Raw genomic sequence first — 16,367 nt, 5'->3', positions numbered from 1 at the left:
TTGTCAGCTCTCCTGTTGCTGCTAGTTCTTGGCCACAGCAAAAGTCAATTTAGCTAAACACTGGTTGTAAAGATAGCATTAATATCTGCTGTATTACAGAGACGATCAAAAATGCACAGAATGTATTGTATATAACCACCTTATATGAATTCATAGTTAAACATACAGACATTTGGTTAGTATGGTCTCTAATTTGTATTTCACAAAAATAATTATACAATGAACATAAAGTTGCCCTTGTTGTATAAAGCTCTCACTGTTTTTTCCCTGTACTCACCTTCCCTGGGTTATTCAATAGTGTTTCATTTAATACAGAGGTGCAAATGGCCTAATTAACTTAACTGTGACCTGTGTCTTTTGCTATTTAAAAATTAAAATGAATACAATAAAAGAGCTGACAAGTGCTGCTGGCACCGGTACTTATTGTGTTATTCCCACCCATATCTATTGTACAACACTGCGGAATATGTTGGTGCTTTATAAATATGCATAAACAATAATTCCCACTAACAGCTCTGGTTAAAAAAAGAAAACTCTCTCTTTACTCCCCTCCAGAACAGTGAGCTGCATCTAGCCTGTTATTAAAGGCACACAGGAATAATTTTAGAATGAACTGCTTTATGAAAAATGTTCTTATAAACATTATATTGAGTGTATCTCTCTTTATCTCTGTCTATAAAATTTCTAAAAGACTTGCTTTGTAGCCATCTAATTTACACCAAAAAATTAAAAAAAAATTTTCTTAAAGATTACACCGAATGGAGCAAACAAAGACTTGTTAGGAGAATTTCAGAGCTGGAAAAGGTCAGTAGCTGACAATCCCAACATCAAAAATGTGCTAAGCTTTTACAGTGTTTGTTTTTTTTATTTTACAATTATTTTATTAGCTAACAATGGCAATCGTATTATTAAGAGGTTGATTTGTTTTAAAACTTGGGCCATTGGAGAGATTCTGTACTATGATTTTAATAAGATTGAATTGCAAGATTATAATTGCTTTTACTGTTCTCCGTTATTGTCATTCTTTTTAAGTCGAGACCCCCTTAGTTCATAACAAGGTTACAAATATAAGAATACATTGGTATGCTAGGCATTCTGCCATAGCTCCAATAAGTTTGTACCCCTATGTTCCCCCTCATTTTCCTTCAGTCTGGGTTTTCTGGTGTATCTAAGACAGCAAATAAGGTTTCTCCCCAAATCTCCCCAAACTAAACTTCAGACAGGCCCCACAAAGGTGGGGGACCTATGGCACTGACAATGTTAATACAGGTATGGGATCTGTTATCCAGAAACCCATTATCCAGAAAGCTGTGAATTATGGAAAGACTATCTTCCATTAACTCAATTTTTATCAAATAATTCAAATTTTAAAAAATTATTTTATTTTTCTATGTAACAATAAAACAGTTCATTGTGCCTGATCCAACTATCATATAATTATTCTTTGGGTTTAATTAAGGGCTTATTAACAGTCATCAGAATATTTAGTGGATCATATGTTTGGGTAGGAGATGTGAGCTGCAGACCTCCTTACCACATAAGTCCATGACAATGATATTTGGACTTAATCAAAGTAAATGTATATCTGTATGTATTTCAAAAACCTTTTAGAAGCTGGAAAAACTAGAAAAGCCAAATTCCTCATCAACTGAGCAGGAAATAGGAGCTCGGGTTACTGTTGTAGCTAATTCTGCCCAGGGAGATGTCTCATTTCTCCCTAAATCTGATCTTCATGAGGAGTGTGAACGCCTAAGGACCATACTCAAGAAAGTCAAAGAAGATCGAGGAACTCTACAAACACTTCTTGCCACTAAAGAGTAAGTTGTGGCTTTGTGTGCCATTATTCTTGCCATTCTTTAATTAGAATTACATACTATTTTTATTTATTACACTGTTTACATAGCAAATAATGCACTTTACCATTTAAATTTTTATTCTTGACAAATGTGTTTTTTTAGCTGTAATATTGGTGTGTAGGCAGCCATCTCAGTGCATTGTGCCTAATTCTGAGCTTTCAAATGGAGCCAGGGCTACACATTAGAACTGCTTTCAGATAACCTATTTTTTCCTCCTACTCCCATGTAACTGGAGGAGTCTCAAGCTGGACTTGGATTTCTTACTATTGAGTTCTTTTCTGATATCTACTGGGAGCTGTTATCTTTCTACCTCCCCATTGTTCTGCTGATCGGCTGCTGAGGGGAAAGGGAGGGGGGTGATATCACTCCAATTTGCAGCTCAGCAGTACTGAAGTGTGACTAGTTTATCAGAGCACAGATCACATGGTTGTAGCAACCTTGGAAATTAAGAATATAACCCCATGTGAAATTTCAAAATTGACTCTTATGCTACTGTGTTACTGTTACGTTACTATGTATGTTTGGAACATTTCGATCATCAGTCACTGCAGGGGCACTGCTGCCAGGAGGCAATCTGAAAAACTCGTCTGAGGCAGCAGTGTCCCATGAGTTACCAGGGGTGGCAAATGGCTCTTTTAGTGCAGAGAACTCAATTGCGCTCCCCCCCTCCATGCTTACCTTTACAATGCCAGAGCGGGACTACATTTTTTAAAATTAAATATAAAAAAAATCTGTTTGTGTTTTTGAAAAAAGAATTTTAATGCAGGATTCTGATGAAGAAGACCTATTACTTGATTTTAAAAAAAATATGTTTTCTTATGACATTATTTCTTTAAGTTATATCCCTTTTCAGAGGTTTGGACTTTTCACTTTTTAGGTCAGAGATAAGAAAACTACAGCAGGAGAAGGCTAATTTGGACATGCAACTACAAAAAGCCAAAGAGAGGAATGAGGAGAGGTATGTGTCATGTAAATATAAGGGCTCATTTTGCCTCAGTCAATGTGCCAATCAGTGCCACTCCTTGCACTTGCCCCACCAGTCTGTTTGAATGAATCGTGTGCAGTTCACTGATTGATGCAGGAAACTCTGGAGCTACTGGGAACCTTGAAGGTTGGGTTGGCTCCAGGGTTCCCACAGCAACCTGCATCAGTTGACACGGTGTACTTGTGCCTAAAGAATCAGACACAGACATCATTTTGAAGGTGAACACCGGAATTTATGCCAGCTGGACTTTCAGAGGTTTTCATCTGATTTCAATACATCAGTTGCAATTGCATCTAGTGAAATCACCACCTTGCACCTTCAGTTACACTGGAATTTTGGGGAAAAAACACAGTGAGGCTCATTTATTAAAAGTGGGCAAATTTGCCCATGGGCAGTAACCCATAGCAACCAATCAGCATTTACTTTTTTTCAGCCAGCTGCAGGTAGAACAATGAGTGTAACAATTTGATAGGTTGCCATGGGTTACTGCCTACGGGCAAATTTGCCCACTGTTGATAAATGACCCCCGGTGAGTTGCACCTAAAATTGCACTTTGCGCAATGCACTTTCATTGGCAAATGAGCCCTATAGTTGTTTTATACACTAAGGGGGCACATTCATCAAAGTATGAGTTAGAATCCCAAAATTGGAAAAATTCGGATTAGATACGATAATTTCTGATGATCGCAAATATCCCGAAAATGCTTACGAAAAAATCGGAATAGTCATGATAATATCGTATTGGCGATCTGAAAGTCACTAAATTTTTGTATCGAACGATCGTAAAAGCTGGGAAAACGTTTCTGACTTTGATCCTTCTGTGCATGATTTTGGAAGCCTCCCATAGCCCATGGGTTAAACAGTTGAATACTGTCCGATTTGACCAATTGTATAAATGGCTTAATAGCTCTGATCATTTATGTTTTTTTGGCAGAATAGCAGAACAAGCAGATCTGAACATTAGTAATGGCCGTGGCAGATGGGAAGATTAGTCGCTGCGCGACATATCTCCCTGATATGCCATCCCACTGGCTAGAATGTAAATCGCCGCTGGCATGGCATGCGCGGCGCCAAAATCATCGAAGTTTTCTCTCAAGGCAACTTTGCCGATTTCGGCAAATCGCGGCGCCACGTATGCCATCCCACCAACGAATTACATCTCCCGTCTGTCACGGCCCTAAGAGGCAGCCATTGCCTTTTTAATTTCCAGATTTACTGATTCCAAATACAGGCTCAAAGAAGAAGCATCAGCAGACCACTTTTTTCCATGGACCTTGTCATGTCCAGTGGGCCTGGCAAAGTGCTCGTATTGTAAATGCACCATTGGTCTAGAAGTAAGGTCAAAATCACTTAAACTACCCAAGGATATTAGTGCATGTATGTTTATATGTAGTTTAAAAATAGTCATTAGCTGCATATCAGTCCTCCCCTTTCCCACAGTGATGCCTTCTTCTCAGGTTTTTAGGTAAAGAGGAATTTATTATATATAGGGGCTGAAATGGGAGTGACAGTTTTACTAAATATCTTCCCCTCATCCTCCTATCCCTTCTTTGAAGAGAGGAGTAGAGGCAGAGTGTAAGATAAAGCTGTTGCTAACTTGCTCAGTTTTGCACTGTTTTTTAGCAGCTAGTCAGCCATAGTTCCAAGAATATCAAGGGCAAGGATTTTTTCCACAATCATGTTTTTTCAAAAAATAAAAAGTTTGACAACTAAAATTAATACTAATACTGTCTGTTAATGTTCATTAAGCTGAAACTGTAATTTTGTTTACTTTTTTTGTTTAGAGAAGAAATACGCAGGCTAAATCAAAAAATTAAAAATTTGGAAGCCAAGCTGGAGGATGAAAAATGTGAAAAAGAGTCTATACTTGAAGATATGAAAAAGGTTTGTATGCAGCTTATGCAATCTGTTAATATAATGTGTGTATATATATATATATATATATATATATATATATATATTTTATTTTTTTCTTCCGTTGTAAAGTGATGGATTCTGGGACTTAAACTACCTCTGCTTTCCAGAAATTCTGTTCACTACTCACTACAGAAGTTTCAGAATCCATAACTTTTTCAACAATTCAACTAGGTGAGAGACGAGTTCAGTGACTCTCTGGCAACCTAAGGTGGATTGGCAAATAGTTCCTAGGAGTCAGAGGCAGACTTTTATGATTTCTGTTTAATGAAGGGCTTATGTGTAAAAAAAAAAGTAAATGTATTTATGGCAACTCTAATAGTGTTTATGCACATTTTTATATGAGCCCAAATGAGCCAAATCTTCCCTATGATCAAAGCTATATGTGTAATCTGGTGTGATTTCTTCAACTGATCTGGGTTAATAATGTAGAAATTTGCCTGAATGTGCAACTGATCTTCTTTTTGATTTTTTGTGTCTTTTAAATTATATAACTCTTTGTTCAGTAGCTCTCCCATTTGGAATTTCAGCAGCTACCTGGTTGTGAGGGTCCATTTTACCCTAGCAACCATGCAGTGGTTTAAATAGGAGTCTTAACAATCAATAAGACAGGGCCTGCTTACAAAATAAATAATGCAAAGTAACAATAACATTGTAGCCTTGTAGATTACTTGTTTTTTGTTTTTTTTAGCTATTAGATATTATGGCTCTACCACATGTACTTCTTCACGTACTTCAGCACCAATTTCCCGTGGTCATTCAGCACAACAAAATCCTTGTTAAATGAATACAATATTACTTAAATGTTTCCTGCGTAACTAGCTAGCTCTCACGCTAACACCATACTTGCCAGTTCTGACACAGCTTTTTTATACTCTCTTCACCCGTACACCCACCATTCATGTGTCTTTTTTCAACCTAACTTACTATGTTACAAATTGCAGTCTCTTAATCTTTTCACTTCATTTCAGCAAACACTTTTACTGCCCAGGTTACTGCCCATATGCAAATTTGCCCAGTGTTTATAAATGAGTCCTGTCTCCTATTGTAAGATCTTTTGGGCAGGGCTCTCTTCACCTCTTGTATCAGTTATTGATTGCTTTATGTTACTCTGTATGTCCAATGTATGAAACCCACTTATTGTACAGCGCTGCGGAATATGTTGGCGCTTTATAAATAAATGTTAATAATAATAATACACAAGCCTCACACCAGTATTTAGCCCTTACAAAGTCTGCTGGTGGCGATTCACCAATTACACAACTTACACACACAACACATAGTTCAGCATTATACAGTCCCTGTACAACTGTTACATGATTTTGCAAATCTCACGTGATCATTCAGTCTGTTTATAATCCCTACAGAATTGTTCAATCTCAATACAGACCTCTCTCTGTCACTAAACACTGATATAATCCCTATAGAATAAGCCGGCACCTCAGTAAAGCTATACATAATTCAGCATTCAGTTCCTGTAAGGGTACTCTGCAGTCATAGGAACCTTAACCCATCATTCACCATAGATAAAAAAATCGACTGTTCAAAAATTTAGCTCAAAATTTAGTCTCAAAGTACATCTGTTCTACTTCTGTTTAGTTAATAATGAATAAATACTTTTCCTGTTGCAGACTGCATCTCAAGGATCCCGTCCAAACTCAGCCAAAAGTGCAGCATCAAGACCAGGGTCTGCCAGCTCTGCTAGTGGTAAAAAGCAACAAGAAAGACAAAATGCTGCAGAACTCATACAGAAGAACTGGAGGCTATATAAAAGCAGGGTAATATTCCACTAGTAGGCTAGATTTGTTAATTTCAATACTTTTGAAATGTGCAGATGCTTTATACAGCACTCTGTTTTGTTATGTTACTGACAAGGTGCAGCTCTTCTCTGACACTTGGACCTGGCACACAAAATAACTTATGCAAGGACACAAGAAGCTGCTGCAGAATTTCACTCTAATGGCAATGGCACCTGGGGCATTTTTTTGCCTGCATAAAGTGATAAAACAGCAAAAATACCCATTCCTAGTAAAGCATTGTAGTTGCTACAAGTTTGTCATAAAATATGTAAACTGCTTTGCCATGTGGGAGAACCTCACACAAACCCCTCTTTCCAGCGGTCTAATCCTTTTCCTTCTTGAAATGTTTTGCATAGCGGTAACCAACAAATGCGTGACATGTTAGGGCATGGTACTGTGCTAACATAAAAAAGAAAATACTTTGTTTCTGAGCGTTTTTTTAAAGTGTAAAAAGAGCAAAGACCTTTAAACGAATGCCTACAATTTTCCTTGCTGATGCCTTTGTAACCCTGTAAATAATATCAAAACAATCTATTTCACTGAAGATCACAAGTGTACAGGTCACTGATCACATTACTCTGGCCTCAGGAACAGCTGGTTTAAATGGTGGGAAAAAGCTATAGTGCTAGGAAGTAATGGCTTGTGTGAATGCTTACAGGCACAAACTGTCCCCTTCAGACAAAATACTGCAACTGAAAACTACCAAAACCATTGGAAAAGATATGGAATATCTTTCTAGAGAAGTGTGCTTTGCTTTTATTTTAAAGGATATGTCAACCCAAAAAAAAATTGTTTGCCTATTAAAGGAACAGTAACACCAAAAAATTAAAGAGTTTTAAAGTAAATGAAATATAATGCACTGTTGCCCTGCACTGGTAAAAGTTGTGTGTTTGCTACAGTAACACTACTATAGTTTATATAAATAAGCTGGTGTGTTGCCATGGGGGCAGCCATTCAAGCTGGAGAAAAGGCACAGGTTACATAGCAGATAACGGATAAGCTCTGTAGAATACAATAGTGTCTGCTAAGTGCCTGTGCCTTTTCTCCTTTGAATGGCTGCCCCCATGACTACACAGCTGCATTCTTTATATAAACTATAGTAGTGTTTCTGAGGCAAACACACCAGTTGTACCAGTGCAGAGCAGCAGTACATTATATTGGAATTTTTTGGTGTTACTGTTCCTTTATTATGAACACATAATTCTGAGCAACTTTTCAATATAAATTTATTCAAAATTCTGAGTGCTTTAAAGGTTATTTGTAAATGAAATTGCTATTGAAAGCAACATTTGCTGAACTCTTGGTTTTTACTTTTTAAACAGTGGTGCAAAGGTAATACTACACAGAGAGAATAATAGCAATTGAGTTCAACCATAATGCCTATATATAACCTGCCTAACTGCTAGTTGATCCAGAGGAAGGCAAAAACCCCATCTGAAGCCTCTCTAATTTGCCTCAGAGGGGGACACAATTCCTTCCTGACTCCAAGATGGCAATCGGACCCGTCCCTGAATCAACTTGTACTAAGAGCCATAACCCTGTATTTCCTCACTTGCTAAAAAAGCCATCCAACCCCTCCTTGAAGCTAATATCTCATCTTTTTAATAAACTTAACAAAAAAAGAAAACAAATATCAAATTCTTTAGATGCTTCAGATTAACTTCCCACTGATTTCTGTAGCATCACTACTTCATGTTGATTAACTTCAATCATGGAAAAAATGTGATCTAGACTATTGATACGATAGCCCCTAAGCCTGTTGCATCATATCTGCACTGGGCTAGAGAACACTTATCCCTCTTTTGTTCTCGATAGCAACTAAACTTGATGACTTTGATAGCAACTGCTTGACTTGAACAGTTTCCATCCATTTCTCAATATCTGTTACACTTTTTATATGTGTGTTGCTAGTCCATCAAAAATGGCATTGAAACCCTACTCTGTATGCTAGCATTTTGCTTTGCCCCCTTGGGACTTATTGATCAGTAGTAAACATTGTTTTTCACGATGCAGCTAAACTAACTGTGCCGAACACAGTTCTGTAGGTACCCAATGGATGACTGCCCTCACCAGAAGCATTCTAACTACTCATTAAGTTTATACTTGAATTTCCTCTCTATTTGGTTGAATATGTTAGAAAGTTAAAAATAATACTCCATATTTCTTCTTTTTTAGAAAGAAAAAGTTGGTGTGGAAGATATGGAAGAGGTAAGATTACTTTTAAAAATTGATAACTTTAAAAAAATGAAGTGTTCCACTATAATAATAATAATAATAATGATGATTTAAATACTGTACGTGCACTGGCTGGCACTGAAGGGTGGTGTATAGGCAAAGCTTGAATACATTACTTTGCATATGTAATTTTCCCTTATTTATAGTGCATATAACACCAGCAGTGAGCTACCATTTCATATACAGAATTCTCTGTAACCAACGCCTTTCTCAGGCTGGTGGTAGATCGCAATATAGGGCCCTGTAAATTGTTCTGCCTATTTAACTGCTGATTAAGATTTTATGTTGAAAGCATCACAAATTATGTAACTGCACTTGCGTTTTGATGGGAATCTGACACAATTGCACTGAAAAGCTTGTAACTTGTGTGTCCTTTTTTGACACAACTGGAAAGACTGACACAGGCCACTGTGGGACCACTGGAGCTGGTGGTGGCTTCAGGGATTCCATACATCAGTAGACACAACTACACAAAATTCTAAACAGGAGGCAACTGTATTGAAGTCCAAGGAGCGCAATTTTTAAGCAAATACCTTTTAATGAATGGGATTTTTCATCAGAATGGCTGAAACTGTGGGCATAAATAACCCTTTACAGGCAGTAAATAATGCACGTGTTTAAAAATGCAAGTTGCATTTGATACATAGAGTATTATGGTTTGTAGCATTCTTCAGACTATGCTTAACCACTGGCACAGTGACACAAAACCTAATTTCCCTTAAGAGAGTGAGAAAATTATTTTTCAGATTTCATGTGTGTGTGTATATATATATATATATATATATATATATTTATATATGCAATTAAAAGTCCCGTTTTATCCACATCCAGCTTGTCTGTGGGCCATCACTTTTTATATGAATTTTAATATTCCAAAATACTAAAAGTTTGGACCCATTTGTAAACTGCAGGATTTCATAAAAAAAAAAGAATCTAACAACTACTCAGTACGCTATATATGATTTAGTGGCTCATAGAGCTCTTGGGGTTTGTAGCCAATCCTATGTTGATTATAAATTACACTAAAATCCAGATGGCCTAAGTAAAAAAAAAAAAAATGAGTGGCAAAGCCAGGTGATTGGTTGCTGATGACATCATCAGACTGCTGGCAATTTGGTAATTATATTGTGAGTTATAGTCTGTGAACACTTTATGAGTTTTTCACTATAAAAAGGTTTAAGATGATTGTCATGGACTTTTTTCCTCTAATGTTCCTTTTTTACTTTTTGCTGTAGTTTCTGATTTACAGGATGTACACTGTTGTAGAGCCATAACCGATTTCAATATACATAGACATTATAATAAGTACCCTGTATATACATTGTAATAAATTAGGCTAGAGTAAAATGGAATGTGGTGCCGTATTCCTTTGTTTGTCTGTCTGTTGTGAGTGTCACATTCTTTTTTTTTTTTTTTTTTTTTTAAATGTACTTGAGGAACAACCTTTAGCCGTACTAGACACAGAACTGGCTAATGTGTGCCCATGTGTGGCTAAAGCATATCATAGTTCTTGCATCATGTGTTGTGGCTGCCATTTCCATGGCTAAGCCAGGTATATTTCATTGAACTTACCTTTATGTTTACACAGACAGCCGTGCTGCTTCAGTCAGTTCTTCGAGGGCATTTAGCCAGACAAACCATATTATCCTCACCTTCAGAAGCTCGTTCATCCTCTCTAGGAGCAAATATTCTCCAGGTAATAGATGCAGTATATGGTCTTTTGGAATGGTGTAGATGCAGTATATGGTTATTTGGAATGGTGCAATCACTTCATATTCCCAATAGGATAATAATGTTCACTAAAGTGATATATACATTGATTTCTATGCAGTGCAGTAGATAAACAGAATCACATCTGTGATCATGTGGCAAAACAATGTAATGTATGTATATCTTTATAAAGCGCTACTTATGTACAAAGCGCTGTCCTGTAGAACAGATGAATACAAACTGGGGAGTTATTAAAATAATAATGGATAAATACAAAGTATAACAATAAATACAAGGTACAGTTGCAATAAGTTAAGAATTAAAGAGACAAGAGGATAGAGGTCCCTGCCCCGTAGAGCTTACAATCTAAAACAAATACAGTAAGCAGGATGCCTGCAGCCTACATTAGGCTGTCCTAAAGACATAATGATACTGCACTTAGCAGTTACTTAACACGAATAGCAGATTGGATTGTTTTATTTTCAAACATAATCTGTGCTTCCTGAATTTTTATACTTATACAAGGAAAATGATTAAAATATTTGCTGGACCACTGACTCCACTGATTTAAAAGAATGATGTTTGTGCCATCAGATCCATATGACAAGTGTTTTATTTTGTGGGGTAAATTTCCCAATCAGCTTAAAGGCCAGAGGAGCAGTTTTCAATAGTTAGTGGTGGGGAGGTGCTGTCTTTCTCTTATTCCTAAATCGAATAATGTGCACTGATGGGATGCAACAGAATATTGAACTTTCTGTCCAGCTCTGATAAGATGGCAAAACTTTCAACTGTCTTGCGAGTGGGCCATAAATGTATCAGTGACTATACAATTCATTGTTTAGCAGTAATTGAAGACATGGGGCTGTAGAGATCTATATATGGACACCAAAAGCAATCCCCTCTTTCAGCTGCAGTGCTATTTAATTTCAGGACCCCAGTACATCACAAAACTACAGTTTGACAGATGTAAGCAAAGATGAAGACGATGCTGTGAGCTTTCTCCAAGCTGCTTTCAGAGGACACTTGGCTCGCAAAAAACTACTTGAAAACAGGTACAAATATGAGAACATTTTAGACTATTTATTTTAGAAATAGAAGTGTTGATTCACTAAAGTGCGATAACGCTTATTGCATGCTTTTTTGCGTTAAAATTGACGCGAAAAAAAAACTGCGCGATTCACTAAAGTATTTTCGCATGCGCTAAGTCGCATATTGCGTGCGTTAAATAGCGCGCAACCTAATGTGTTAATTTTACCGCATTGCGTTAATTAGCGTGCAGAAATAATACTAATGCATGATTCACAAACACTAAATATCGCATTAGTCTGTGCGAAAATTAACACCTACTTGGAGCAGGCAGTAATTATAGACAAGTACAGTTCATGAGCTTTTGGCAACACAATATGGACTTTGCAGTGTGATTTATTCAAGTCTGTGTTGTCCCTAGAGTGATGCAGCCTCCAGTTTGCAGGGAAATGGTCATTTTAAAAAAAAAAGTAGTTTTACAAACGTAATGGTGTGTATGGCTAATATGGTGTGCGAGCGATAAGTAGCGCACGTGCGTTAATTAGCACGCAACAAGTAGCGTGCTACATTAATTAGCGATGCGTCAAATACCGCACGAAAATAGTCTTCACGACTTAAATAACGCAAGCAGCATCGCGTCTAAATTAACGCAAATATCCTTTTAGTGAATCGTGCGTTAAGACGCAAAAAATAAGACAAGATAACATTTTTAACGCATGCTATAAATAGCGCTCATTTTAACGCACCTTATTGAATCAGCCCTAGAATATGGCAGAGATGTAGCAGAATCAATTCATCGGTTTATATATGAATTATGAATATAGTCAATGATGCAGAATTTTTGCGGTACAGTTATGTTTTATTGGGCAGAATGCATTAATAAATAAATAAGAGAGAGCATAGTTAGTGTTAGGCTGCATAAAATCTTTTTTGTTTTAAGGAAGGAATTTGTATATGCTCTACCTTAGTTCTAGAATTATGTTTTCCTATTGATACCTAATACACTGCTGAAGAATATATGTGTAAAAATGTTCTGGACATTTGAGTTGTTGGATTCTGCTGTGTGCTTTATAAACAGCTTAGGAAATAATCCTTTGTGAGCCGAAAAGCCACTTGAAATTCACATAAATGCGCTCCACAAATGTTGGCCTTTGTAAGATGCAAACAAATTGGTCCTTTATCTTCTTTTTTAGCGAACTGACAGCTAGAGTAAGTTCTAACAGGAAAAGCAGCAGAGAAAGCATGAAATCACCAAGATCCAGGATATCCTCAAGCCAAGATGTTCCGTATTCTTTAGGTACTTTACCCAGTGTTTTGTGATTTTTGCTGCTGAAAGCGGGTCCTCATGTGTTATTTTTTGTATTTCATTAGTGTTTAGGCCAAAATAATACCAGTTATGATGGCTAAAAAATATCTTTATATTTGTCTCAAGAAAAGCCAAAATAAAATAAGATCACTGCTTCATTTTTTTTTAGAGATTTTACTACAAATTCATTTAGCTTCCTTAAAGCATATATTTCACAGACCAAATCTAGATGTTGGTTGAAGCAATAAACATGGCAGATGTCTATTTGAGGCATTCTAATTAGTTCTGCAGGTACACTGAGAACATCTTGAAGGGTGTGTATCAACTTTTTTTGGGGGGTGGGGGGGGTTGGAATATAGAGCAGAGAGAGAGTTGTTGTTCATTTTTGGTTCAAGCCCCGACTTAAGGTCTAAACTTTGGTCAGGACTCCCACGTAGTTCAAGCTTACAGCTATAGGAAACACTGCCATTTAGACATTGGGCCAGATTCAATTAGACTTATCTCCTGATTAAAATTCAGATTTTCCTATAGAGCAAGATGCAATTCAATGAGGAAAACGTATTTCACTGTTTATCACATGAAAACACTAGCACAAGTTTATGGAAAAAAACTGAACCTGAATTTGGAGAAATGTTTGAATCTCGCCTATAGTTATAAAAAATGAAAACCAACTACAAATTGCCTCAGATTATCAGTGCCTGTAAGTTAATTTAAAGGTTAACAACACCATTAAAATAAGTATATATGACAATGCTGAGGCAGCCCTCTGATTGCATGTCTAAATTAAGATGACACTTCACAGTTGGTCTCTTTTCTGTAATAAAAACAACTTTATTTCATGCACCATTCAATTTATTGAAACTCTCATGCCAAATGCATCACAGCCAGTGAAAGCAGCGAGGAATGCACTGAAGACCCAATATTTGGAGAGGAGAGGGCAGAATCAAGACTTAGAAAAGTTGCATCCCAACGTCCACCTTCAGGTATGGCAATTTTATTTTTTTGTACTTTAAAACTAAGTGATAAAATCACTTTTATTTATGTAATGCTGGTGTTATTTTCGTGTTCTCAGCTTTAGGGAGGAGGCAACAGCGTGAAGAAGAAGTGCCTTCTGATGATTCCGATGACATAATTGTTGTACCACCTTCTAGGCCCCCTAGAAGAAAAGACTCTGACTTCTAGTTTTTAATTTTTTATTTTTTTTTGGTACTGTGCCTTTCCTCTTCCTAAAAGTGCCAGAACATTTCCTGTAGCAACCAAAGTCTGAGTCTTCAAGAAACACAATTTTCATGTTTTGGAATTCCACTCCTATGTGAGCTTTACATCATACAACTTACCAGATGGCACTTAGTTATTTAAAGCTGGTTCTGTAATAAAAACAGACTCCTCAGTTTTGGAGTATATTCGTTAGAATATCTGTCTGGTGCTGATTACAACTGTTACTGCTGCTTTGAGAGTTTGATATGTTAAAATTATGAAGAAAACAAGTGACCCAGGTTCACTCTAGCACTAATCATAGACTTTGGATAACCAAAGTTCCAGGCAGATTTATCTCTTGTTTAAGTTATAATTAGTGTAGTCATTTTCAAACAATGTTCAATGATGCATAACGTTAACTTATTGCATTCTAAGGGCAGTGAAATATGGGGTAATAATTTGCAGCTAGGTATATGCTGGAAATTACCTTCAATATGGCAGCTGTTTCTTGGTTCCTCTGGCCACTAATGCTCATGGTGCAAGGAGTGTTTTGACTGCCAATGTACTCAGCCCAAACACAGCAGAAGTAAAATACTCCATGTACCTTTTTAATTGTGTTTGCTGTGCAGTTTCATGTTTATCACCTGGGAATGAATGGTGTAGGAAAGGGAAAATCAACACTAAAAACTGTTTTTGCTCAATTTCTTTTTGATTTGTATATTGATCTCCACTGGAATCACTTAGGGCTGTGACACACGGGGAGATTAGTCGCCACGCGAGAAATCTTCCTTGTCGGAGGCGACTAATCTCCCCGTTTGTCACAGCCCTTAAAGGAACAGTTCGGTGTAAAAATTAAACTGGGTAAAATAGATAGACTGCACAAAATAAAAAATATTTGTAATATAGTTAGACAAAAATGTAATCTATAAAGGCTGGAGTGATCGGATAATAGCCAGAACACTACTTCCTGCTTTCAGCTCTCTAACCTCTTGGTTAGTCAGTGACTTTAGGGGGCTACATGGGACATAACTGTTCAGTTAGTTTGTGAGCACACAGTTATGTCCTATATGCCCCCCCTCCCTCGAGTCACTGATTGGTTACTGGCTGCTAACAGCTTAGAGAGATGTAAAGGAAGAAGTAGTGTTCTGGCTATTATGTTAGACATCTGCCTACTCCAGCCTTTATAGATTACATTTTTGCCTAACTAACTATATTGAAAACACTTTTTTACACTGCACTGCTCCTTTAAGGTGATCATACATTGGACGATAAAAGCTGCCAAGACATGGCAGCTTATTGGCCTGTGTATCAGGCTTGACCGATATCTGACCGAAAAGGTTTAAAACTCTTACTGGCTTGTATATTGGGCTTGACCGATATTTGGCCGATCAGGTAGGTTTAAAGCTCCTGTTGGAGTGAGGAGAGCATCAGTGCATTGAGGCCTACGTCCTATCAATGTGATTTGATAGTTTGACCTTTTGTCAGACTTTCGGATTAATCTGATATCGGCCACCTCAAGGTGGACATATCGGGGAATGATCCATTTGTTTGGCAACCTCACTAATGAACAGATCTTTCAGTGTATGGCCACCTTTATCAAATGCATTTATAAACTGTTATATGATTTCCATGTGTTCATACCCACATTTTGTGACCTGGAAAAAAATTCAAGTTGTCAGAAAATGTTCCCATGGTTAAGAAGATGATTATTTTAAAGGGAAACTTTCATGAAATGAATAATCACTGAAATGAATCATCATATCAAGTTGTTAATGTCTTTAAATATAATGTATTAAAATTTTATACCATTCCAGTTATCATAGTGGTCCCAGTGGTGCTTTCTCCCCTACCTGGTATCTGGCCAGGACTGCGTCAAGATTCAAATTCATTTGATTGTCAGGTTTGCCTCTCTCTCATTGGCTGTCAGTGTTCAAAGGCTCCATCTGACAGATTCACATATAACTCCTGCTTTCTCCTTCTTCAACTCCCCCCTCAATAAAGGCATGTGAATTGGTAACTCAGTGGCTGTCAAATACTGTATTAGATGTGCTCGAAATTCAAACTACAATAGCACATTCAAAATGTCTCAATGTTCCCCTAAAAGTAAATGTGTGTCTGGGAACAGAAGGAGAATTAATGATTCTGACTTTTCATACACTCTGGGGGAGGAGGGGGATTTTGAAGGAAAGAGCAAGATTGTGTTTGGTCCCTATGCTTGCCATATTATGTGGGGTGTGTTGGGTCCCTGTGATAGCCATATTACTTTAGGGGGTATGTGTGACATATAGGTCCCTATGCTTGCAATATTGGGAGTGGGCAGGGACATGATGTGGGTTCCT

The 16,367-nt window shown here is 37.2% G+C and overlaps 1 protein-coding gene across 4 annotated transcripts in view; it reads left to right on the top strand.

Annotated features, from left to right (window-relative positions):
- Positions 1–15,845, top strand: part of iqce (IQ motif containing E) — a 34,899-nt gene extending 19,054 nt beyond the window's left edge. For all 4 annotated transcript variants that reach the window (XM_031893675.1, XM_002932225.5, XM_004917964.4 and 1 more), the window contains exons 14-24: positions 749–804; positions 1,612–1,817; positions 2,734–2,814; positions 4,626–4,725; positions 6,387–6,533; positions 8,730–8,762; positions 10,378–10,485; positions 11,430–11,551; positions 12,719–12,822; positions 13,716–13,814; positions 13,904–15,845. In XM_031893675.1, coding sequence (XP_031749535.1) covers positions 749–804; positions 1,612–1,817; positions 2,734–2,814; positions 4,626–4,725; positions 6,387–6,533; positions 8,730–8,762; positions 10,378–10,485; positions 11,430–11,551; positions 12,719–12,822; positions 13,716–13,814; positions 13,904–14,013 — 1,166 coding nt within the window. In that variant the 3' untranslated portion in view covers positions 14,014–15,845. The remainder of the gene's footprint in view (positions 1–748; positions 805–1,611; positions 1,818–2,733; positions 2,815–4,625; positions 4,726–6,386; positions 6,534–8,729; positions 8,763–10,377; positions 10,486–11,429; positions 11,552–12,718; positions 12,823–13,715; positions 13,815–13,903) is intronic.
- Positions 15,846–16,367: the final 522 nt, after the last annotated feature.

Source organism: Xenopus tropicalis, chromosome 9 (assembly GCF_000004195.4).
Source record: "Xenopus tropicalis strain Nigerian chromosome 9, UCB_Xtro_10.0, whole genome shotgun sequence".
NCBI classification, from domain to species: domain Eukaryota; kingdom Metazoa; phylum Chordata; class Amphibia; order Anura; family Pipidae; genus Xenopus; species Xenopus tropicalis.
Note: the sequence above shows the minus strand (reverse complement) of the source record. Positions and strands in the feature narration are given on the sequence as shown.